At 40.0% G+C, this 26,115-nt stretch overlaps 1 protein-coding gene across 2 annotated transcripts in view; it reads left to right on the top strand.

The window, feature by feature from the left end:
• Positions 1-26,115, top strand: part of SLC25A13 (solute carrier family 25 (aspartate/glutamate carrier), member 13) — a 171,996-nt gene that overhangs the window by 48,678 nt on the left and 97,203 nt on the right. For both annotated transcript variants that reach the window (XM_004676710.1, XM_012721067.1), the window contains exon 4: positions 16,526-16,641. In XM_004676710.1, the coding sequence (XP_004676767.1) occupies positions 16,526-16,641 (116 nt within the window). The remainder of the gene's footprint in view (positions 1-16,525; positions 16,642-26,115) is intronic.

The following is a 26,115-nucleotide window of genomic DNA, read 5'->3' as shown; positions in this document are numbered from 1 at the left end:
GGGCAGGTGGGAATCGAACTCATGTGGAAGCGGCTTTAGATTCTCAGTGCTGTGTTTTAACCCGCTGCGCCACCAGGGAGGGCCCAAACACATATACTTTTATAAGTAAAAGTGTAAGACTATACATGTGTGTGTTTATTGATATAATATGCATGTGAACATGTGTGGTGACCAGGGCTCTCCAGAGAAGCAGACCCAGTAGGAGATTAGAGAGTGGGGAGATGTTGGGGATGAGAGTGTGGAAGAGATTTGGTAGAAGATCAAAAGTGTAAGATCCAGTTTGAGGCCAATACAGTGACTATCCCAGCTCAGTCAAGCAGAAAGAGTAAATTCTCCTCTCCTATGCCTTTTTTATTCCATTCAGTTCCTCAAGGGATTGGATGATGTCATCCATGTTGAAAAGGGCAAGCTGCTTTCCGCAGTCCACTGATTTAAATGCCAGTCATGTCTAGATAGTAGACTCCTACAGACACACCCGAATGTTTAATCTGAACATGTACCCTAAGCCCCAGCCAAGTTGGTACATAAAACTAACCGTCACAATATGTGTATAATGTTGCTCTATAGGAGACATGCGTGCATGTACATCACATGCATGCTTGCTTTGTTACTTAGCTATACTAAGGACTCTGTGTACACATATATGAAAGCTTCATTTGTTTTAATAGCTGTACAGACAGTATAAGAATATACACTTTGAATCATTTTCCCAGTAAAGTTTGGGGACTGTTACTTTTAAGGCTTTTTAAAGGCTTACATTATTTGGATTATTAGAGTATTTCCCACGACCATCTATTAGGGTTCTTGTCAAAGAAAACTGAATACACGTTCACGAGCTAGATCAACTCTCATTTAGGATATTTTATTTCTTAGTGTTCCCCTTCTTTCTTGCACCAAACACTTCCAAGGCTACCAATCTCCCTTGTTCACTCACATAGGAGTTGTGCTTCAGTGTTACATTTCATATTCACCGTCTCATTTTTCTGGTAGCTGCTGCCTTCAGAGCAAATTATTTATATGGGAAAAGCATTGTGTGGTGGAATATACACTGATAGTGGAAGAAAAGACTGCATTCGACATCTTACTAATTCTCTTAAGAGCTCTGGGATCTTAAAGGAGTAACCAAACCTCTCTGAGTCAACTTTCTCATCTGGTTAAAAAGGGTTATTTCTTGCCTTGTGAGCACTTGTGTTTTGTTACCCAGTGAAATAACATTTATAAGATAGTCTTTCTCACTTCACTTCCAGCATTCTTTCTCTCCTGTATCTCTTCTGGCAGCTTATGAACCTTCCAGTATGTCTCCATATTATGAAAAACTCAAGATTCCACTTCCTTCCCCCATGCCCCCCACACCCCCACTCCCAGGCTTCTGCCCCACATCCACCTGCAAAGTCCGTCTAAAGCGTTGTCTCTTCTGGCCGTTTACAGTGCCTTTCTGCCCATTTGTGCTGGAATCCAGTCTCCCTAGGTTACCACCACTGCTCTCCTCAGTCTGCTCTTGGTAAAATCCCAAGCAAGAGAAATCTACTCTTCAACCTGTGTGTCTCTCCTCATTACTCACACAGAACTTTTCATGCCACCAAACATGTCTGGATTTTTTTCCTCATCAAGCAATACTATGGCACCAGGATGTCCTACAATTAGTGTGTCTTATAGTTAAACTCAGTTCTGACCCTGTCTACCTGGAAATAGTCTTGGGTCTCGGAGGTGAAGGACCCAAACCTCCAAAATGAGAAAGTTCCAGAGGCAAACTCAAAGACAATCTCGGTTCCTTGGTCTTGTTTCCTAAAGGTGCACAAACTATAAAGAAGTGTCCAATTTTAAGTTCCTAATTGCCGTGGTCCTGTCTAAAAAACTGACAGCTCGAGCTTCTCTGACCAGGACATGTGTTTAGGTGATGTGTCATAAAAGACCTATCATGTTGACTTATGAGCAGAAGCCTTGCTCAGCCCATGCCAGTAAAGGTGTTGATCTATCAGCTGCTGGTAAAGATTCTTAAAAAGGCCAACAGGTAACATGTACTTACCACTGTAGTCTGCTTCACTTTTATTTTCCCCTCAAGTTCATCTAAATGTTCATTTTTAGTAAAGCTATTATACGAACCAAAAAAAAAAAAAAAACAGAAAAGACCCTCTCTGGTGGTGTAATGGGTTAGGACACAGTACTGCAAGCTGGCCACAGCTGCCTCAGTGTGAGTTCGATCCCCGCCCCTGAGGTGACCCACAAGCGCGACAGACCTCTCCTGACCCGCCCACTGCTCTCCTCAGCAGTGTACTTAATCGATCAGTCTGTTCTGCTCCCCACTCTGTCTCTGGTGAATCCTCTCACTGCTCCTGCACCTCTGGCCTGTACCCCAATTGTATATATATAAATAAATAAATCTTTGGAAAAAAAAACTGAGGAAAAATGCTAAAAATCTCATTAATTTACTCTATAGCATTGCAGACTCAGATGCGGTGCAACTGGGCATTGGTGTGTGCCCCAGTTGGCTTTTTCTTTTTTTTTTTCATATTCTCGCCTGGCAAATACTTGGACTCCCAACAATGGAACCCAGTGTGTTCTGTGATTTAGTATTTTTGATCCTATGCCTATCACTATCGAAGAGTGTTAGTCAGTATCCCGAATGTGACCACATTTTAGCATCTCTGCTTCTGCTGCCATTGTGCATGATGACTGTCACTCGATTAGTGTGATAGCCACTCACTGGTTACCCTGCCTCTGTTCTTGCTTCCCTCCGCTCTTCAGGTCAGCAACCAATGACCCTGTTAAAATCTAACTTGGATCTCTGGCTTACAACACTTTATGATTCCCTGTTTCACTCAGAGTAAACGCAGTCATCCTCACAGTGGTCGCCCAAGCTACCAAGCCCTTCCTCTGCTCCCCCTTCATCTCTTGATATTCTTCCATGCCTGTCCCCTTGGTCTTCTTCCTGCAACTTGAGCAAACCATTCTTAGTCTCGGCTCCAGTCCCTAGCCCTTCCACTTCCCCCAGGACACTTACCCAGCTCCTTAGGTCCTTAGTTGACAACTTCTTAGGGGACCTGGCCTTTAACTTGCTATTTTACTTTCATCATTTTTTTGGACTTACTAGTTTAGGTTACACCTGCAACACTCCTTTCACCCTTTTACTGTAGTGTTTCTCATAATGATTATCATATCATGTAAGGCTTTTATGCATTATTTTATGTCTCCCCCTCTACCTTCTCATACACACTTGCCTGTAAGCTCCATGAAGACAGGGATTTTGTTCTTGTTTTGTTTTTTTTCCACTGCTGAATCTGCAGATCTAGCAGTGTGGCTGGCACATAATAGCACTCCATCAATAGTTGTTAAATGAATTTGAATGGGTTGGACATATAAAATGCCATGAGTATGTGAGGTATTATTAAGATGACAAGGAGACAAGACTCTCAGGGTCTCTTTCTGTTTCAATATTAAAATTCAACATGTTAAAATCCCTGGTTGTCATTTTTCTCCCAGGAGCACTGTAACAATTTATGCAGTCTGGGTAACAGTTGCTGAAACTTTTAGCAAACCTATTTTCTTCTCCTGTTTTCACTTTATCCCCTTCAAATAGACTGGTACCACAGTAGTTTGGGGTCACTCTAATTTTGTGAAATTACTCTGAGGGATTCTTTGTATCATGGAAACTACCCATAGGGTTAGGCTCTTGATCCTTTTTGAGACACCTGCCCCTCTCCATCAGCACCCTGTGAAGTGTGGGCATTAGAAGCAGGTGCCAAGAGTTCTGACTGGTACCTTTGGGTGCTGCCTTTCTTCCCCATCCTCACCTCGCCTTATCTGTTCTGATCTGCCCACCCAGTCTCTGCTTATGCTCTGCCAAGTTATAGTTTTTTACAGCAGAGTTAATAAGTGCAGTGGTGTATTTTTTTTTTTTTAGTTATTAAGTTAGAATATATATATTTTTAAATTCACTAATGGCATTGCATTCCTATCTGTGGAAAAGCTTTGAAAGAACTGAGGCTTAGCTGAACATGTAATTCATATAGAAACTCTATCTATAGCTTTCAGATTTCCTGATGAGTACTTCTAGAGTTTTTAGGTTACTTTTTTTTTCCCTTTCTATTTTTTGGGTTTTTTTTTTTAAGTCAGGAAGTAAAATTGTAACCATCTTACTGAAAATTAAAATGCTGATTTTGCTTTTCCACAATTAGAAATAATTGTACCTAGAAAAAGCAAGAGTCTCAAAAGTCTTGTAGCTTAATTTGCTTTTGCAAAATATAAAATACTCCCAACAGTTCTAATTTTGATTATTCTTTACAATTGCTGCTCTGTGTTGTAATTGCCTCCTTTAAAAAAAGCTTAGTATTGTTATGAGACCTTTAAAAATAGGACTTGCTAATGAATGCAGAGATAGTGTGGATTGGGATGTGGAAATATGTTGAACAGATCATTTTTCTGTTCTTACCTGTTTTTCAACATTTATATAGATTCTTCTAGGTAATAAAATAAAATATATTCCTAGGAAAGCCAAACTCAGTTACGGTAAATGCGTTTGGTTATTTTAATGATAATGTATATCCTTGGGTGGCCTGTTAGTGACATTCATTGTATTTTGTTCGTGATTATTTGAATAGCAGACATAATTAAACATGAGAAATGTTTTTTTCTTTACCACATTTTGTACCAGTTATTAAAACAAGAATATGTAGTAACATGATAATGAATCTTTGTTGGGCATAGGGCTGGAAATATCATTGCTTTGGGTTCTGGGTTAAGTCTACACTCACAATGTAAGCAAAACATTTTAAGCAGAACTTACTTTTTTATTCAATTTCAATTAATAATCTTCAGTTATTGGACTCCTTTTCTCAGTTATATAATAATTTAGTTTTAACTTTTAAATTTTTATCTGAACTCCTAGAGTGTCTTAGATAATTGTCCAGAAAACAAATTTTCATGGAAGCATCAAATATGTTACTGAGACTGCACTGATCCCAGTCTGTCTTGAAATGTTTTGTTTAATGATCCATCCTGGCTATCAGTTTATTTCTCATGAGTCACTTCATTTTAGAACAGACTGATGAAACCAAAATGGTTAATACCAAATAATTTTTAATACCAAATAAATATTAATACCAAATAATTTTTTCTTTGTCAATTACATCTCAGTCCCTTGATGAACGTGGTGACTAAGACTTTTACCAATTTTTCTAAGTAGATACGTGAATATTTGTGGGCCAGAATATTTGTGGGTAGCCCCAGTTGAATCACTTTATTTTATGTGGTTGGTTGTGCCTTTTTTTTAGATTAGCAAATGGGTGCATGAAGAAGAGATCAATTTCATTATCATAGTTGTATCTGGGATCTCAACATCCATGACCAAGAACTCATGTATTCCTGTTAGAGCATTCTCTGTAGTGACTCTTAGGGTGACTGGGGACACTTTGGGGACTGCCTTCCAAACCTTTGTGAATTCTTCTGCCTAAGCTACAGGACTCAGAAGCCTGCTCCAGTGGGAAAGGTGAAAAAAGCCTGTTACAGCTGGCAGGGCCGATCGATGGTTCATTTTTTTCTTATGAGATCAACATTGAAAACTTGGAGACTTTTTCTAATGCAAATGACAGAGAACAAATTGTAACTGCTCATAGGTTGAGTTTAGGTTTAAATGGAATGATGTTGTATGTCAGAAAAAAATCCTAATTCTATGATTTACAAGTACCAGTCTGTTAGGGAAGGTGGGGGAGTGGAACTTGAGGTTGAGAATGTGTTTATAGAGCAAACAGGTTGTTTCTCTTCGAGTTGCATACTTAGGGTGGCATGGGTGGAAGACTGGTGGAGATCACTGGGAATGGCTGACTGTTAAGGCAAGCATTACTCTAGAACATCCTTTCTGAACCACAGATTGCTGTATCTAAAACTATAAAACACTACATTAAGTTTTTAATATTTAAAACATCATAAATAATGCATGATGCAGTCTATACTTTTTTTTCTTTTTTACTACTATATGCCTTGATTTTTAAGTAGCTTATTCTTTAAAATCAAGTTCTTTACTGAACTCAAGTACTTTCTTTCCTGCTTTTTAGATAAGAGGATAAAACTGACGTTTTAAAATGGCAGTTGATGGAATTATTTTACAACTTGGAGTAAATTTTAAAAACCTAATCAATTCTTCTTTGCTTTCATTGACTAGTATGACCCTATTGATGAAAAGTGTTATTTTTGAATTTCTGAGTTCTCTTATGTTATCAGAAATTTCTGCAAATTCAATGTGGAATCAACATGTGGACACTTTTTTTTTTTTCCATGGTCTTAAATACAGAAAATCATAATCCATTTTAAGCTTCTTATAAATGATGGAGCACTTGTTTACATGGATAAAATGACTCTACCTAAGCAGTGTATTGAAGTTCATGTTAATGTTTGCTATTTAATGACATCTAATGATATTCAATGAAGGGTTATGCTAAACCGGAGAGAAAATGTGTTACCCAGGCAACTGCCTCAGGCAGACTCGAGATTCAGGCATATGGCTCTATAGTACACATTATTTCAGCATCTTTAAGCATAAAGAACCACACATGTAATTGACTGTGAAAAATTACTGCTCAGTTACTGTATTGTATGGTCATAATAGAAGTAAATGAATACGTCATTGTTGTTGGAACAAGTCTGTTGGGAATCACTTGTAGACTCTAGTATTTAAGAAGCAAAAATACAATAAGAAGAAAATAACCGGTTTAATTAACATGTAAAATTGGGTTAATTTGAATTCAGCTGGCACAGCAGATATTAATGTTAGTTGTTTTTTTTTTATGTGATATTTTGGCTCAAGCGTCTGCACTTTTATTTCTTCTTGTGTACATCATGAATAATTTTATTTTTTAAAGTAAGGACTATTTCAGTCATTTAACTTTGCTTTGTCAGGGCCTTATGATATGACCACCTCAAAAAAGGTTTTTGCTATATATCCAAAATGTACAGATTATAACTGACTGGAAAATAAATGTTTATATGTTATTTCTTGAAAAGGAGTCAGTAAAACTTGACTTACATATTTTTAAAATTTAGTTTACTTATTAATTTTAATTTTTTTTTTTTTTTAAAGAGAGTGACTAGGGATCTGGCATTGACAGACACAAAATGTAGCACATTTGTTCCTGACACTTTTGTGTGTCTGTGCTTAGATGCCTTTTATTTGTTTTTGAAAATCATTTTAATCATCATTACCTTCAGAGATTTAGAAAAGCACATTGGGAAAGGCATTGTATTCAAGTAAAAGATCATTTAACTCAACCCATTTTTGGTATTTTAAAATAATGTTTGAGCGAAGAACATCCGTAGGTAATGCAGGCTGCTGCTGAAGTCTGTGTGAGGCAATTCTGTTCCTTAACTTGCCTTCTGTTTTAGGTGATCTTGAGTGCAACTTTCTTTATATGCATTTTAGCTGTAAACCAAGGGAGCACTCAGATTGGAGACGGAAGTCAGATAAACAAAGGATTTTGGTAGAATGTGCTTCATGAGAAGCATCAAAAGGAACTGGCTGTGCAGTTGCAATCTAACTGGTGACTTGCTACTTCACGCAGAGTGACCGTCTGGCATACCATGAGCACTGAAAAAATGTTAGCTGACAATTTGTGTTCGGCTTTCACTCACTGATTTGTTGTTTGCAGGTTATTCCTCCACGATCCTTCATTTATCATTTTCTTTTGCTTTTTTATTTTTATTTACTTAAACACTTTTTTATGCATACAGCATTGCATTATAACATTTAATGTTTCATGTTTGCAGCATGACAAAACAGCAGTATGTATAGTTTATTTCTTCTCTTATTTACCATTTAAATAAAGTTGAAGTCTTCTTATTCAACCTTAATTAAAAGAACAAGGGAAAATATAGAAGGCCGGGATTTTTTTTTAATTTGCTTTACCTAGCCTAAATTGATTTTCCACAATGGTTTTTTATCACTGCTTTCCTCCTGCCCCATCCCAGGTTTCCTCGTTCCCCAAAGGAAAGTCCCAAGTTCAGATGAGTTGTTCATGTTTTTCACTTAACATACATTTCCTTTTTTAGAAAAAAAATCGAATCTTTGTATAGTTCTCAAAATGATATCATGATATGACTTAATATACTATATTTGGCTGCGTGTTATTAAATTCTGTGGTCAACATTACTATGCAAAGTAGCAACAGTATAATAAAATAGTTTTAAATTTATTTTTGATGTCTATTAGTATTTAAGAAATAACAGGACATTTATTTGTATAGAGACTTGTGAAGATCAAGAACATGATTTGTCTCTAGATTTAAAAACAACGGAGTGCTCTGTTCCTTACTATTGTACCACTTCTTGTAGGGGATGGCCACAACTTTCTTAGGACTCAAAGGTTAAAAGCTCGGGGGAGAAGCAGGTAGTAGGACATGAGGATAGGTTCCCCTGAGGTCACACCTAGTGGTTGTTTAACCAGAGAGGAAGAACAATGAGGTATAATGGATGCATAGGTGAAAGTTTTTAGTGTAATTAACTATCAGCAAAATAGATGTGGGATAGGGATGAATTATACCTGTTAAATACGTTGATCTCTTTGATAAGGAAGAAAATGTTGGAGGCACAGGACTATCCTCTGTGAATACCATTCATTGGCACACTTGATCTTGGGCGGCTTGAGTGCTGTTTGGTGTGAACTATGAGGCAGCCGAGGACAAGTCTGTCTGGAAATATGGGCCTGTCACTTATAGCGTTAAGCCAGCAGTTAGGAGAGCCTAAGCTTTTATCATCTTTTGGCAACATGGGACCAGTGATATTTGCAGAGGTGGTATTTATAGCTGAAATTCATGATAACAATACAGTAAAATTGCTAATAAAATCTTTAATAGGTTTTTAAAGCCAGGCAGTAGCCTGCTTGTTTGAACAATATTTAATCTGCCAGATTTCATTGGAGCCAATGAATTTAAATAGGCCCTTGGCAAAGGCCGTAGTGAGGCTTGAACCCCAGTGCATGCCTGTGCCGAGGAGCCCAGCTGGGCTCAGAACAGATGCACCCAGGGAATGCCAGGCAGGTGGGTGCTAGAGCCAGGTGGGCACGGGAAGACACCCCATAACCTAAACTGGGGGAGGTGGGGTTGTGGAGTGGAAAGCATCAAAGAGAACATCTTTTTATAGGTCAGGAAAGGAGGTCTGCTCCAACTTACCAAGGAAGGTTATTTAGCCATTTAGCAGAGGAAAACTAACACTGGGGTCTCTTTCCCCATATTGCTGATAGTTTTTAGAGTAGAAGATTCAGTAATAGGTCATTATCTCTTTCTAGAGCATGTTAATAAGAACAACTGTGACACAGTTATGTAATTGGACTGTGATGCTTAATTTGTTTGCTCACTAACCATCTAATGGCATATTAAATAAAGTACTTATTTATGGTTTCCTCCTTCAGGGCCTCTACTCTGCTTCTGGCTGCTACAACCCCTACAGCCCTAAGCCACCCTGGTGGGCCCCTGACTTGCCCCTGACTTTAGAAACTGCTGTGACTTCTAGGACAAGCCTCCCCCATTTCCTACTCCAATCCCCACCAATACTACCCCAGTCCAGAAAAATGTATCCTAGAATCACCACTTTGTCATTTATTTTGCTCCTTCTGCAGCCTAGCCCCTAGCCACTGTGGCCACTTCTAAGAGAACTTACTGTTGTACCCTGAACACCAGGCTCCACCTTGTCCCAAGTGTTCTTTCATTGAGGTCACCTCACCCCTGCTTAAAGCCCTCCAACAACAACTATTTCCCAACTATGCTTGGAATAAAGTCCACACAGCCTTCTATGCCCTGCATATTCTTCATCCCACCCCCTTTCCCGCTCTTCCCCTTCCCCACTTTCCCCCTTCCTCTTCTTTCCAGCCAGGCTACCCCTCCAGTGTCTCCCTGCTCCACGGAACTTGCCGAGACTGGTCCATCTTGGTACTGGCCCTCGTGCCCTTGTGCTGAGATTACTTCTGCTCAAAGCCCCCTGTAGGCCCTCCCTGTGCTTTCATTTCATTATTCACATCTCAGATGCCATCTCCTCTCAAGAAGTACTTCCTGACCAGTTGAGGCAAAGCAGCTTCCTCTCTACCATCCCCATGATTCTTGTGCTTGGCTGCTAGGTGGAATCACTTGAGAAGTTTACAAAAACAAGTGGTGGCTTAGGTCACCTCTGGTTAATTCAGTAGGTCCATTGGGGGGTGAGAAGCACCCCTTTTAAAGCGTCCCTCTGTGTTCTCCTGTGTATAGCAGTTATCTTACTGTAGAGTCATCTTCTGTGTGTTTGTTGTGTTTATTGCCGGCCTTGTCCATTAAGATGTAACTCCTTGAGGACATGGGTTTTGTCAGCCTCCCTTACGTTCCATGGTCCCCTCAATGCCTAGGGCGTTGCCTGGTATATAATAGATGCACATAGTAAATGTGCTTGGTGGCCTGAACTGTATAGATTTGCAGGGTATTTGGGAGGAAGATAAAAGAGCTGGAAAGCCCCCAAAGCTAATAAAGATGTTAAAATCATGGAGGCTACAGCTCTTTGATAAACTGGTGATCATAGGAGAACCCAGTTCTGTTTTTTTTTTTCCTTAACACTCATAGTTACTTGTACCTGGGTGGTCTGGTGGTTGGAACTCTGTTTTTAGAGTTAGATTTTACTTTTATCTCCGCCATTAATTCTGAACAATTGTTTGGCTTCTGTTGCAACACACGGAAGAAGGTTATAAGAAGAAGTTATTTTTGCAAATCACTCTTGTGGTTAGGAACCTTAAGTAAAAGTGGTAATTGGATTTTGATATGGTGCATTGTCAATGACCAGACTTCCTGAAGTATGAACAGATCAGATCCTTATGTGCAGTTGCTTAAAATTTCATAGCCGCAGAGTTGGCCTGGAGATAGAGCCAAGCAGGAGATGAAAGGGACCACATGGGGCATAAGCCGCTGCTGAGCAAGAGTAAGCACCAGCAGGGAGGAAGAGAACTGGATGTTATCCCCCTTGGGTAGCCAGAGTTCTGGGACTCTTGCCTTCAGTTTTTTTAACCCACTTCCTCTTTTTCCCTCCCCCTCTCCCCCCAGCTTCTTAGTCTCCTTCCACTACTACTCAAGGTTTAGGTCCGTTGTTGTTTTGTTTTATATAAATGTTTATTTTCTCCACATTGCAAATATAATGCACTATGTGTGTGTTGGAGAAGATTAGAAAATAGGAGGAGCAAGCAAAAGCTTAGATTTTTAATAATTTAACTGCGGAGACATAAATACTGCTAATACATTGTTGTACTGTGTATATAAAATTTTATTTTTGTCTACTTTTAACAGAATAGGATTGCTTCCTATATGCATTTGTTTAAGGGAATTTTTTGCTTGATAAAATGAAATTTTATGTTTACAAAGTTTTAATGCTTGGAGCATATTTGATGTATGAATGTTCCTTTAGTCAGTCTCCTATTGAGGTTGTTTTTTTAACTTTTTTCACTGTTATGATGATGCTATATGAGCAGCTCTGTCAATAGAAATTTGCGTGCACTCCGTACTTTCTTTTGGCTAAATTCCTACCAGTGGGATTGTGATGTTAAAGGATGTAGGCAACTGTAGGCTCTTGCTGTGTTGTCAGGATGTCCTTCAGAGTCCTAGCACCACACACATGCATCTTGGTGCCATTAGGTGCCCTTCTTTGTACTTCATGTCTTCACAGATTTTCCTGGGCTCAACCAACACATCTCCCCAACTCCTTCCTTTTCAATACACTGACCATATTGGTTAAACAGTCTGAAGTACAAATTCACGTTACTGAAAATCCCCGACCTTTGTCTTCTGTCCTGATGTGAGCACACCCCTCCCACCACTTGGGCCCCACTGCAGCAAACCACACTGCCTGTGGCTCTTCATCTCCTTGCTGTGGCTTCCTTGCCCTGTCTGTCCCCCGAGACAACCACTTCTTAGGAAGCAGAGATTGCACATTCTGTGTGTTCCTGGCACTGGCCTGTGTCCAGCATGAAGAGACACTGAGACCCCACTCTGATTTTGGCCTACCCCTTCCGCCTCCCACTCTGCTGGATCCCATTTGACTTTGCCTGCAGGACAGATGACTTTTCCATTTGTCCTATCTTCCCTCTGATGTCTCGTTTCTAATTTCACTGACTTTCTTTACCGCCTCCTTTCTCATAGGAGGGAAGAAGTAATGAGCTTTTTCTCCAGAATTCTTTGAGTAATTAATCTCCAGTTCTTTTGCATCACTTAAAAGATTTTTTACACAATATAATATTCAGTCTGCATATTCTGAGTATCTCTAAGCTCAGAGCTATCCCTTGTAAAGTTGAGATGGATGGGGAGGAGAGCTATTCTGAGCTATTCTACTTTAGGTCATCATTTTGGCGTGTATCCCTTCAGGGTCTATGTGTTCAGTAGATATCTGATCTTGTATTGCCCCAAGCATAATGTACAGATTTGTAATTCATTTTTAATCCACTTCCTCTTTGGCTCAGTATTTGATAGTAGAGTAGAGTGTTTTATCTGAACTTTAAAGGAGTTGTAAAGTTGCTGCTGTAATAAGTGGCTTTCAAAAAGAGAACAGTAACTAGTGGTTTGGAAAACAAACATGACTTGCAATATATATATATATATATATGTATATCTGGTAGCGTAAGAATTATGGAATAGTGTTCTTAGAAACCTGCTCTCCCCTGATGTAGGCCTACCGGCAGGTAGCCCCTCTGCTTGAGTGTCGGCTGACCCAAGTTCTGCTGTTAGTGTTCCGTAGGGACTAGTCAGAGCTCATCAGAGTTACGTGATTTGTTTTAAAGGGCATCTAATTGTCAAAGACGTATTGGGAGGTTAGGGTGGAAAAGGAACTGAGTGAGCTCACCAGCCAGGTCTGAACTTGATTAAGCTTGTAGTCTTTGTTGTAACTTCTGCTAATACCCATTAAATCTGCAAAGCAAGACTAAAGAGCTGTTTATATATATATATAAAAACCCCTATATATGTTTATAAATGTTTTTAGATATCCTGCTGTAAATGAGTATAGTACCATGTAATTATTCTGATAACATTCTAGTCAGATTACCTTGAAAACCTGAAATAATCTTGATGAACAGTAAGACGTTATGATTTCATGGTTTACCTGTATACCTCCTACACAGATGTATACTTCTCTCTCACAGGATTACCAAATTACACACCTTTTTGGTATCTGTAACATGTCTAAAATACCAGTGTATTCATTGGCCAGTTATGGTTATGAAACCACAATGACATTGCCAGAGGAGGATTTGTTCATGCATATAGGTAATCTTTGGGTTTCTTATACTATTTTGAGTGAGGTTAGATGTTCTTTTCATTGTACTTAAGCCTTTCTTTATTCGTGTGAATAATTTTTTTTAATGTGCTTTTGTAGCACTGTGTGATTTGCTTTAAACCTATGTCTGTGCAAGGATAACTTAGCAAATATAATTGTTTTCTGCTGGAACAAACTGCCAGCAACTTAAGCTGGTGAGCTTGTGGCTGTGTGATTGGTGGTACCTACCCAGGAGGGGTAGTGGGTGTGGGGTGGTGATGAAAAGAAAGTAGACTGTCAGAACTAGAAACATATTTCCCGACCAGGCTGCTGTTATGGAGAGCGTGGTGAGCATTTCCCTAATGGAAATGCTTCTTCTAGACAGGTTCATCTACAGCTTTAAGTGGCTTTTTTTTTTTTTTTTAATTCCCAGGTTTGTGTTTCCAGCTTTGGCCTTCCTATTAGTTTGTGCCGGCTGTCCTAGCAAAGTTCTACAAACTAGGTGGCTTACAACAAGATATGTGTCATTTCAGTTCTGAAGCCTAGAATCAACAATGTCAGCTGTAAGGCTGCTATTGCTAGGGACTGTGGAAGAGAACCGGTTGTGTACCTCTCCCCCAGCTTCTGGAGCTGTGCTGGTAACCTCTGTCTTCCTTGGTTTTCTAGAAGCTTCCCTCTTACCTTCAATGGGTTCTCCCAGTGTGCATGTCTGTGTCCCAACTTCCCCTTTGAAGAAGTCATATTGAAGTAGGTGCTTGCCTGATTCTGAAGGCAAGAAGCCCATCTTAACTAGCAACTCTATTTCCAAATAAGATGACATCTGAGGGACTGAGAAAGGACTGCAACATGAGCCTTTTGAGTTGGGGCTGCGTGGGGGCCACTATTCTATCCATGTCAACCTCTTCTTTCCTGGGCTCCTTACAGGTCCACCTGGTTTCCTGTTGGACACTATACCTCATTGTCCCACTGGTCCCTCACACTTAATAGTCACACTTGGTCTTACTCTGCCCGAAGTCTTCTTTCTTTTTTGCCTTTTTTATTCTTTAGCTTTGGTAATATTATCATCATCCTCATCCCACTAAGTCATACAACTTAGAAGTCTTGGGAGTGGCGTCGCTTCCATGAGCGCCCTTAGCTTTTAACATGTAATCATCACCAGATTTTGTCATTCCTGCCTTCACTGTATTTCTCTGACGTTTACTCATTTCTCATTCCAAAGCTTTAGCTCTGCGTTAGGCCTCTGCTGCCAGGCTGTTTTCCTACTTCTTTTTTTTCCTCTGCTAAATTCTTCTTTCACTTCAGTTCCTTATCAAAAACAAAGATCTGAACCAAATATTTATCAACCCAAAAGCCTTCAGTGACTGCTCACTCTAGGCATGAAAATCAAGATTTTGTAACTTGGTCTTGAAGTTCTTCCATGGGTGGCTGGCATTCCTTCTTCTATCTCCTTTTCCTCCTGTGATCAGGTAGACACGGAGTGTATCCCTTAAGTCTTCACCTGTGAACTTTGCTCTGCCCTTCCCCAGTGTGGAATGCCCGCTCTCCTCCTTTCTTCCTTCTTTCTTTGCATCTTCTCAAACCAGCTAGAGTTCCATCTCAGCTAAATGGAAATAGAACACTTGTTTTGTGGCCCAAAATGGCAGTAACTCACCTTACACAGTCATCGCCTTCTAATTTTCTCACAGATAAAGTAAGGAGGCTGATGTTTAAGATCTTTCCAACTTTAAAATCTGTCCTTTCAATGCCACATTTAAACATTTCTCAGTTCTTCCAGGCAAATTATACCACTGTTGCTTTTGTGCTCCATCGTGCCTGATTTCTTCTAGTTTTTACTCTCAACCCTTGCATTCTAATTGATATACATGTATGTAATTCCCTCTCCATTCCCTGACAGTTTATAGGCTTCTTGAGACCAGCCAAGAATGTTTATCTGTTTTGTCCTTTGCCAATCTTGCTTAAACCTAGAGTCCCTGTGAAATAGGTAAGTTCTCTCTTGTAACAAATGGTGTTCCTAGATGTTCCTATGCACGTGGAAGAGGGTGTTCTGGGTTGTGAATGACACAGTATAGCATATTGATCACTATGAGTTCTCCTTTATGACCTTAGTATAATCCGGTGACGTACTACAGAAGGACTAAGTTTGTATAAAAATGTGCTCTCTTAGCTGTTTATTAGAGATGAAATGTTTGGTGAAGTTGCAGAACATACAGAAACATTTTCTTTCGTCCCTTTATAACTCTTCCCGTAATGTGGACTATCTCACTGTATCATTGGAATATGCAGACATTTAAAAACACAAAACAGTGGCACAGATCATTTCTGGAAAGGCTTTTATGGATCTGTTTACTTTTTAGAAGTGAAAACATCTGTAGCCTGTTGTTGTGCTCTCCGTAAAGAACAGATGTGATCATGCCTGACCTTGCCCAGACACTTGGGTCACTCCCTGCTTCCCAGAGAAAGGTGACTGGGTGCCCTTCTTGTCTTCAGGGTCACCCCATCCTGGATTTCCAGTATCATTTCACAGTGCTCTCTCTTATGCACGCCACTATCCAAAGTCAGGTCCTCACCATTTTCCTGGTATGCTTAGTTCTCCTGGTACTGGCTCTCTCCAGTATTTCCCCACCTAAAGTACCCTCTGTTCCGGGGCCATCACTGAACACATGAGTTTCACTCCTACGTGAACACCCCTCACATTGCCATTTGTGTCTAGTTGGCTTTGATTTCCTACCAGAATTCTGTTAACATCACATTGTTCCTATCATCTGATTTGTCCTTCCTATGTGCTACTATTTCTGCCTTTCCAGACTGGAAGTTCCTTGAGGTCCCATTTCTTATCTGATGCATCTGTGTTCCTCCTGCCTCTCCCATATCACCATCATTCAGCTCTACTGATACCAGTAATGGATGAATCTTATGAACCATTTTTAAAATATTGTGTAAAGGTATTAATGGATGACAAAGCTTTACTACATTCACATCTTAAAGTATGTACGTTTTATTTTTAGACTACAACAACATACCTAAAGCAAGGTCTGAATATGAAATAAAAATGGCATTTGGTTAAAACAGTTAGATTTAACTTATTACTATAGCCTTTTAGGTTCTGTGTATTGTCATTTCAGTCCATTATATGTAAACAGAAATGCTAAGTATTTATAAGTGTTTTCAGGTTTAAATTTTATTTTTTGCCAATAACATTCTGTTTTTTTCATTAGTGTATATTTGTGTGTGCTTTTATTTTACCCCAAATACTGACTTTCTGTTTTGTGCTTGTTTTATGTTGCAGATTAATATCATTTCAAGAATTTGTAGCATTTGAATCTGTCCTGTGTGCCCCAGATGCTTTGTTTATGGTGGCCTTTCAGCTGTTTGACAAAGCCGGCAAAGGAGAAGTTACTTTTGGTAAGAAGCAGAGTGTGTGTGCATTTATTGACATGCACGCAGACTTGTGTGAACAAGTGTATGAAAATGATTGTTAGCATATTCCTTCTAACAAAGATAACTCATTTTTCTTTGTGCTCCAGGTCAGATGTCTTCCTATGTGAAAAGGATTTGTTTCTGGCTAAGTAGTTTTGGTTCTCTGCATACAGAACTGGGGTACAGGCCAGAGGTGCAGGGGTGGTGAGAGGCTACACCAGAGACAGAGTGGGGGGCAGAACAGGCTGACTGACAAAGTACACTGCTGAGGGGAGAAGCTGGCGGGTCAGGAGAGGTCTGCCTCACCATGTGAATCACCTCCCAGACCAGAATTGAGCTCACATTGAGGTGACTTTAACTTCTCAGTGCTGGTGCTTTAACCTGTTGCGCCACCAGGGAGGGCCCCTTCTGGTTTGGTTTTAAGATAAGTAATAATGCAGCATGATCCTTTCTGAGCTGTGGAATGTGAAGATAGACAGGACTTCTGTCCATCTCCTTCGTGATCAGTAAGGCTTTCTACTGCCAGCAGGAAGACGTTAATAAGTTGTCTGTGAATGGAGTTACTCATGTAGCTTGCTGTACTTGTCCTTTCCTGGTCCTCATGGAATAGCCTGAGACCACAGGCACTGCCTAAGATGTTAGCTGAGGTTGATAAATGAAGAGCCTGTTTGTCTGCACACTTTCTGCCACGGCTGTGTTGGTGCTTGCTCTGCTGCTGCTTTCTTGAGTTTAAAAGCCAGATCATTTTCACTGAGAGTAACTGCAGTGCTACAGAAAGCCTTGTCATGTTTTAACTTTTTGAAGGAAGGGAAGACCAGGAAGTAGTGGGGAAGTGGTAGGTTCTTAATACAAACTAAAATGGTTTCTAAACATAAATTTAGCAAAATGTAATGCATTGCCCTTGCACCATCTCCTGCCTTGAAGATGTCATCTATGTATTTTATAGATACCATTGCGTGGGGAGAATTTGGGAGAACTGTGGGCAAACAGGTAGCTCTTTCAATGGGGATGGCTAATGTGCCCATTTTAAATGTTTTTATTCATAGTTTCTGATCCACTCAGACCTTTGGGGGTTGTCTCATTTGATGGTTTGTGGGAAATGTACAGATGGGGGAAGGGGAAATACAGATGGTGTAACAGAGCACCATGTATTCTGGAAATGGTTCTTAGAGACTTAGCTATTTTCCAGCTCTGCCACTTTTGTCTCTGAACCAAGTTAATTATCCTCTCAGGTTCTCATTTTCCTTATCAGAAATGAAGATAATAACCACATGAAGTATAGGTAAAGCAGTACAATAGATTTACTCTTAACAGCCCCTCTCCCCTTCACCCATTTCTCTGTGATCTTTCGACATGACCAAGCCATTTAGGCTACATCAGGGAGGGCAGTAGCAAAATAGGTTTTGTTTCATATAATCTAGAAGCCCAGATGCTTCTCACTAATGCTTCCTGGGGGTTATTTAACATTTTTAAATGATTACAATGATTCATTTATTTCCTAGCCCATCATTCAATTCCTCTTAGTGTCACTGTCATCACAGTTATTCCGTGGAACACCAATAAAAAATGCCTGTCATTAAAATTTTCATTATAAATTATTCTTTAGTTTCTGGTGATGTCAAAGTACCCAGTGGAAGCCAGTTAGATGAAAATGTTATGGTATCATTTCCTTGGGATGAGCAAAGACCAACCTGTACATTTGAGTGTGTTCAGCACTGGTGTTCTCACTCACATCTTCTTCCATAGCAAGTGCAGATGAGGAGCGGGGTGAGGGTGGGAGTGGGGAGCTGGGCTAGAGATGGTGGGCTGGAGTAGACTTATGTGTTTTCCTTAATTCTAACCAATCTTCCCTCCCTGGGAATGAAGTCCTCCCAGTGTGTGGCAGGGAAGTTAATGACACCAGCCATACTGTTAGCTTGGTGGAGCAAAGAAGCTGATTTCAGGGTCCAGAGAGGTACATGTGTTACCGTGATTAGAAGAATGAAACAGGTGAAGAAGCACAGGCAGGAAATAAGAGTCATTTTTTGAGGTGTAATAGTGGGTGATGGCATGAGAATTCTGTTTTTGCTTCTTACTAGGAGTTTGTTGATGAACAAGGCATTTTAACTTTCTAAACCTTATATTCCTTACCTATGTAATCAGGGCACTAATGCCTACTAACAGAGCTACCACCTAGAAAGTTATTGTCTGGAAAATAAAGACCTTTGTAAAAATATTATTACTAAAAAAATTAATAATAAGCTTGAGAAGACAAGGGAGAATTTTTTTTTGGTGGTGGGGAGCCCCTTTTTTTTTTAAAGATTTATTTATGCGTACAGAACTGGGGTACAGGCCAGAAATGTGGTGGGTGAGAGGATTCACCAGAGATAGAGTAAGAGAAGAACAGCCAGATTTACTAAGTACACTGCTGATGGTAGCATTGGGCAGGTCAGGAGAGGTCTGCCACGCCATGTGGATCAGCTCCCTGGCAGGGAATCGAATTTGCCCTATAGTGGTTTCTGAGATCTTCATAATGTGGTGCTTTAACCCACTGCACTACCAGAGAGAACCTGCCCCTTATTTTTTTTATTTTTTTTATAACAGTTTATTTTTACATCATTTTGTACATTTTTTTTTTCCATCTCAATTGTAATCCCCACGGGTTTCCCATCACCAAGTCACCCGTGTGCCATCACCATAATCCCGTGTACTTCCTTCCCCCCCCTTCCCATTTTTGATCCCATTCTCCACTCCACCCCCCAAAAATGTCTCTGGTATATGGCTGTTCATTATTTTTGTTATTTTCTCGCCTGGTCCATTATACTCCTGCTATGAGTGAAACCATCCGGTATTTTTCTTTCTCTTTCTGGCTTATCTCACTAAGCATGATCTTTTCCAGCTCCATCCAAGTTGCTGCAAAAGACATGTGTTTCTTTTTTTTGGCTGCTGAATAATATTCCATTGTATATATGTACCACATCTTCTTAATCCAGTCATCTACTTTTGGGCATTTGGGCTGCTTCCATGTTTTTCCAATTGTAAATAAAGCAGCAATAAACATGGGGGTGCAGGTATCTTTTTCAATCACTGTTTTTGTGTCTTTTGGGTAGATACCTAGGGGTGTGATTGCTGGGTTGTAGGGAAGCTCCACGTTTAGTAGGTTGAGGAATCTCCAAACAGTTTTCCATAGTGGTTGTACTAGTTTGCATTCCCACCAGCAGTACAGGAGAGTTCCTTTTTCTCCACATCCTCACCAACATTTGTTGTTGCTAGTTGTTTGAAGATGTGCCATTCTCACTGGGGTGAGGTGGTATCTCATTGTGGTTTTAATTTGCATCTCCCTTATTACGAGTGATGTTGAACATTTTTTCATATGCTTGTTGGCCATCTGCATTTCCTATTTGAAGAAGTGTCTTTTTAGCTCTTCTGCCCATTTTTTGATGGGGTTGTTTATTTTTGTTGAGTTTCGTCAGTTCTCCATATATTGTTATGATCAGTCCTTTATCACTACTTTTGTGTGAGAAAATGTTTTCCCAATTAGTGGGCTGTCTGTTTTTTGTAATGTCTCTTTTGCTGTACAGAAGCTCTTTAACTTGATGTAGTCCCATCTATTTATCCTTGCCTTCACTATTGTGGTGTTGGGTGCTCTGTCTTTAGAGATGTTGCTGAAGTGTATGTCGTGTAGTGTTTGACCCATCTTTGCTTCCAGGTATTTTATGGTTTCCATTCTTATGTCTAGGTCTTTAATACACTTCGAGGTGATTTTTGTGACTAGAGTGAGGCCTGCCCCTTATTTTTAATTTGCAACTTAGTTGTTGGCCAGTTAGCCAGTGGTTTGCATGTCATCTTTTTTCTTGAACACTGTTCCATCTCTGAAGGCCTAAGAAATGGAAACAAAAAATTGATACTTCCAAAGAGCTGAAATCCTGGTTGTATCATAGTTTGCATATGGCTGATATAGAAGAATGCATTGCTTCTCTGTCAGTCCCCTCTTCCACTGGTAGTTTGTTGTTTATCTCACAAACATAAACAATTGAGCACTAATCCCTATTTAGGATTAATCTGAAAAAGATATCCCTAATATAAAGACACCCAAATGGCCATCAAATTGTACAATAACATTCCTTTAATATTTCTCGTAGGATGGGACACAGTCATCAAATGTAGATGCTATTAGAATAGTCTTTGCCTGAGTAACTTAAAAGTGTATTGGGTTGGGGGTGTGTGATGTGGGAAGCCTAATGAATGTTGTTACAGTAGGTACCTTTGTAGGAAACTATCAGTCTGTTTCCAGGAAACAGACTGGATTAAAAGAAGAAAATGAGTTAGACCAAAAAAAAAAAAAAGGATTTAGCCAGTCAATTCTGGTCTCATAAAGCCACAGTATTTGATCATGCCAGTCTGTGTATGACTTGGCTGGCTGTTTCTGTGAGTCCTTTTGAGGTGAGTGTACTTGCACTCTGACCACTGGTTCTGTGTTTGGTCCCTGTAATTGCTTCCCAAGAATAACCCTTTTGAGTTTCAGAAGGCTGTCTACCTTTGGGAAAGGTAAGTGCAGGTAGTGAGGATGGGCCCCTATCTCTCCTTTCCAGTTGGCTCAGTCTGATGTGGTACTGAGAGTGTTGTGCTCACACGAGGCAGGCTCATGTTGAAGGCTGCAGGAATGGCCTCAGATCCTCCGTGGCAGCCAGGCTTGCATTTCATCTAGAAGAGAGGAAGGGAGCAGTAACACACTCTTTTTTTTTTTTTTTTTTTTTAAGATTTATTTATTTATATATACAGAACTGGGTAGAAGCCAAAGGTGCAGGGATGGTGAGATGATTCACCAGAGACAGAGTGGGGAGCAGAACAATGAAGTATACTGCTAAGAGGAGCAGTGGGTGGGTCAGGAGAGGTCTGCCACATTATGTGGTCACCTCAGGGGCAGGGATCAAACTCGCTGAAGTGGCTGCAGCTAGCTTGTAGTGCTGCATCCTAACTTGTTTTGCCACCAGCGAGGGCCCAGTAACACACTCTATCTGTTTATAAATTGGGTTTCCACCTAAGAGCCTATTTGAAGCAGGGCTTCAATGACTAAGCTCCGTCAACACCAGTGTTTGTCCATAGGCTGGTGGTATTCAAGTCCCACTAGGCAAATTCTGCTGCACACTAAACAAAAATCAGATGGAGTAAGGGGCATATAATAGAGTGTCACATTTCAGTGAGACTTTTCCTGTTTTCAGTGAGGCTTTGTTTATATTTACCATGTTTCCCTGTCGAGATAACTCCCTATGTTTGTTACAATGAAAAGATCTTGATTAGGCCAATTTTGTCTCTTTGATATCTAGTTCATTATATTCTTCTGTTTCCTTTGAGGGAAAATATATCTCCAACACTCTTGCTCTCATCATGTTTCTTATTTTGATGCCTGATTTTTATATTTTGAGATATCAACAGAGGTATAATAGGAAAGCATTATAAAGGGAGAATTCTAGTTACCCTTTGTGATTCTGTATATGTGGAAGAAAATATTTTGTTCTGAATTTTACATACATTTAAGCTATTTTATATAATAGTGATTGTTTTGAACTATTAATTATTACATCACATATAGCTTGATGACATTTCAGTTAATGACAAACTTCATGTGATGATGGTCCCAGTACTGTACCATATAGCTTAAGTGTGTCGTTGCTTTACCAACTAGCTTTATGTAATTAAAAGCTAGCACCTTCACACAACGTTCATTCTTTTTCTCTGCTGTATAGTATCTCTTTGTTTGATCCTATCCTAGTTTATCTATTCATTTTGTTGACACACATTTGCACATTTCCAGCTTTGGCTGTTGCAAATACTATGCTTTGAATATTTTTTCACATATTTGTATGTGTGTATATGTATGTGTATTTGTAGACATTTCAAGGAGTAGAATTTCTGGTCATAGACAATGTTTTTATCAGTACGTGATTATAATTGTTTCTACTCAAATCATCAGAGAATTCTAGTTATTCCAGGTCTTTGACAACACTTGATAAATTATTTTTGTTTTAGTGATATCTCACTGTGTGACTTCAATTCTTATTTCCATGATTATTAATGGGGTGTATAACTTAAAAATATACGTTTTGTCCGTTTGAATACCCTCTGTATTGGTATGCTTTATAGATAATCTATAATCTCTGGATTATAGATTTCGCAGATACCTTTTCTCTGTGACTTATATATCCTCTTAGGCATCTTGAGAAACATCAGTTATTAATTTTACAGATTATCAGTGGTTGTACAAATTATCAGCATTTTCTTTTATGGGTGGTGCTTTTTATATCCTGTTTAAGAAATCTTTGCTTACCCTCAAATCATGAAAATATTCTCCTATATTCTTTTTTGTTTTTCTTTCACATTTAGATTTCAGTCTTCCGAGAACTTTTTTGTTTTTGCATTTAGTGGGGGTTAAGCCTACTCTGGTTGTCTGTTTCACCCAGAACCACTTATTGAAAGAAGCACTCTTTTATTGCCTGACAATGACACTGCTCTCAGAAATCAGGTTTACCCTTGATTTATGGGCCTGTTTCTGAACTCTATCCTTTCATAATGCCTGTTCTCTACCCATGATATCCTGTCTGTATTACCACAGCTTTATAGTATGCCTTGATATGTGGTAAGTATTCCTCTTTATTCTTTGTAGGTGGTAGATGTGGCCGTGTTCCAAAAAACCCAGTTAGGCCTGATTGACTTCAGTGAACCCTTAACTGCCTTCAACCTTTCAAAATGGTTAAGCCTGGGTGCAGGTGACAGTATGACGGTGTAAGATAAGAGCTTGACAGGGCCTTGTTGTGCTCATGTGGTGGCACTTTTCCTCTCATGTCCCACTACAGTGTGTTCACAGCTGTTTGGGATTAGGACTTTGTATGTTGTGGGAACTCTCAGCTATGGTAAGACACAGGGCCAGAGTGTGAGTGAAGGCTCTGGCAAACAGGGTGGTGTTATTTAAAGAGAACTGGGTTGGGAGCCAAGATTCACTGGGTCAGGGTATACCTGACCATCCTGTCCTTAACAGCAGATTGGCTCTTTCCACACTTTGTTAGGTGATACGGAGAAAAGAAAGTATGGTAAGGGGGATCAGGAATACCAGAATAGTTGTGGGCAGTAGATCTCTGTCTTAATTAGTGATTCAGACTTGACATCATGTAGAAAGTGACTTTTATGGGCTCTCTCTGGTGGCGCAACAGGATAGGACACAGCACTGCGAGCGAGCCGCGGCCACCTTAGTAGGAGTTCGATCCTTCCCTGGAGGTGATCCATGTGGCTCAACAGACCTCTCATCGATTTGACTGTCCTGCTCCCCACTCTGTCTCTGGTGAATCCTCTTATTGCCCCTGCGCCTATGGCTTGTACTCCAGTTCTGTATGCATAAATAAATAAATCTTTGGGGAAAAAAATAAGCGACTTTTGTGAACATATTTGAAAGAGTTAAGGAACAGTTGTTATAGTAATGGGGATAGAGGAGGGGAAAGGCGGTCCCAGAACAAAGGAGTGACCACAGGCTATGTTCTAAGACTATTGTATACTTGGCAATTTGAAAAGCAACATGATAGGAGACCAATGTGAATTAAGTAAGGTTGGGGAAGCATGTAGGAGAGGAGCTCAGTTTCGATGAGGTAGAACCTTATAGGTCAAGGTTAGGACTTGGGACCCAAAATCATTAGGGTTCTTTTTTTTTTTTTTTTTTTTTTGAACTGAGGGAGTGATATGGTCTGGTTTATATATTTCTTTCTATTGAGGTGTTCATTGGTTTACATCTTGTTTGTGTGTTAGAATAAGACCTCCCACTGTAGGTTGATCTGATTTCTATTTTAACAGTATCTCTCTAACTGCTGTGTTGAGAATAGACCTCTGAAGGATCAGAGTAAAGTGAGAATAAGACTGTTGTAGTAATCCAGGTGAGAAGTGGCTTGGATCAGAATATGATCAGGGCTCATAGTGGAGTTGGGAAGAATGAATTAGTTTCCAGATATATTTTGAAAAGCATTAATTGACTTTACTGTCAGATTGGATGTGGAATATGAAGGACTCATTTTGGAGGCAAAAATGACTCCAGAATCTTTGACTAGGCCACCGGGAGGGTGGAACTATCAGCCAAGATGGGGAGGCTTGAAGGCATGTTGGGTTTGGGAGGGCAGGGAGTAGGGTCTCACTTTTGGATGTGTTTGATCCTGAGTACTTAATTAAGTGAGGATATCAAATAGGAATGGAAATATGGGATTTGAGAGGTAAAAATTTGGTAGTTGTTAGAAGCCATTTCACTGTATGAGATAATCAGTAAAGATAAGGATATTTCTTGATTGATTACTATATTGTATGAGTAGGATACTGCAGTGACAAGACTAAAATATTCTTCTTTTCAGAAAACATATTTTTTATGGAAAAAGAAAGTAAAATGCTATATATTTCAACATGTAAATATATGCATACATATATTCACATACATGTAAGTATGACATCAGGATTTACTAGCAGGCTAGGATAGGAGGAATGGAGTACATTTAGAAGTGTCTGAAGTTACGCCAACACCAAGATGCCATGGTATGAGATACTGTGCTGCAGGAAGACTTGGAAGTGACAGTCACCTAGTAGTGCTGTAGCAGTCTAGGGAAAAGTAATGGAGGCCTGAATTGCACTCATCTCTGGGCCCCACCAAGGCCATTCCTGAGAAAGAGTCTGCATGACTTGATTTGATTGACTGTGGAGCCAGAGGGGGATCCAGATAAGGAAGAAGGAACATCCAGTTCGCAGCTTTTGAGCTTGTTCTGTTCCAGAGACTTGTGGTTTACATGGTTTCTAAAGAGAAGGAAAATAATTTTAAAGTGTGTTGATCTACATACTGGCTCCTGGGCTAGATGCTTTGTATGTAATTTATTATTTAACTCTCACTACCTGGGAGATCAGGCATTTCTTATTTTTCTGATGAGGAAATGGCCTGGGGGAAGTTAAGTAACTCAGCCTCCTGGAGTTGCCTGTAGTGGAGCCAGGGGTGACCTGGTGACTACCAGGTGTTCTCATTGTACAGTACTGCCTCCCTCTGGTGGCTTCATGCTCTGTGCTCCAGGCCTGAGATAGGAGCACTCGGCTCACTGTGGTTTCAGTAAAGAACAGTTAGCTAAGCCATTGCTTCATGGTCATATTGGGAATTAGATGAATGTTCCAGGATTGAAGTTCTCAGTGTACATAGAAAGTGGCCTCCAGGACCCTCTGGTGGTGCAGAGGGTTAAAGCACAGCACTGTGAAGCTGGCCACAGCCACTTCAGCACCAGTTCGATCTCCAGCCAGGGAGGTGACACACATGGCACAGCAGACCTCTCCATATGGCACAACAGACCTCTCCTGCTGCCCCTCTTAGAAGTGTATTTCATTGATCTGCCTGTTCTGCTCCCCCACTCTGACTCTGGTGAATCCTTTTACCTCCCCTGCACCTCTGACCTGTATCCCAGATCTGTATGCATA

The sequence above is a fragment of the Condylura cristata genome, unplaced genomic scaffold, assembly GCF_000260355.1.
Source record: "Condylura cristata isolate star-nosed mole 26May11 unplaced genomic scaffold, ConCri1.0 scaffold00005, whole genome shotgun sequence".
Taxonomy (NCBI): domain Eukaryota; kingdom Metazoa; phylum Chordata; class Mammalia; order Eulipotyphla; family Talpidae; genus Condylura; species Condylura cristata.
The sequence above is the reverse complement of the archived record's forward strand: the minus strand, read 5'-3'. Positions and strand labels throughout refer to the sequence as shown.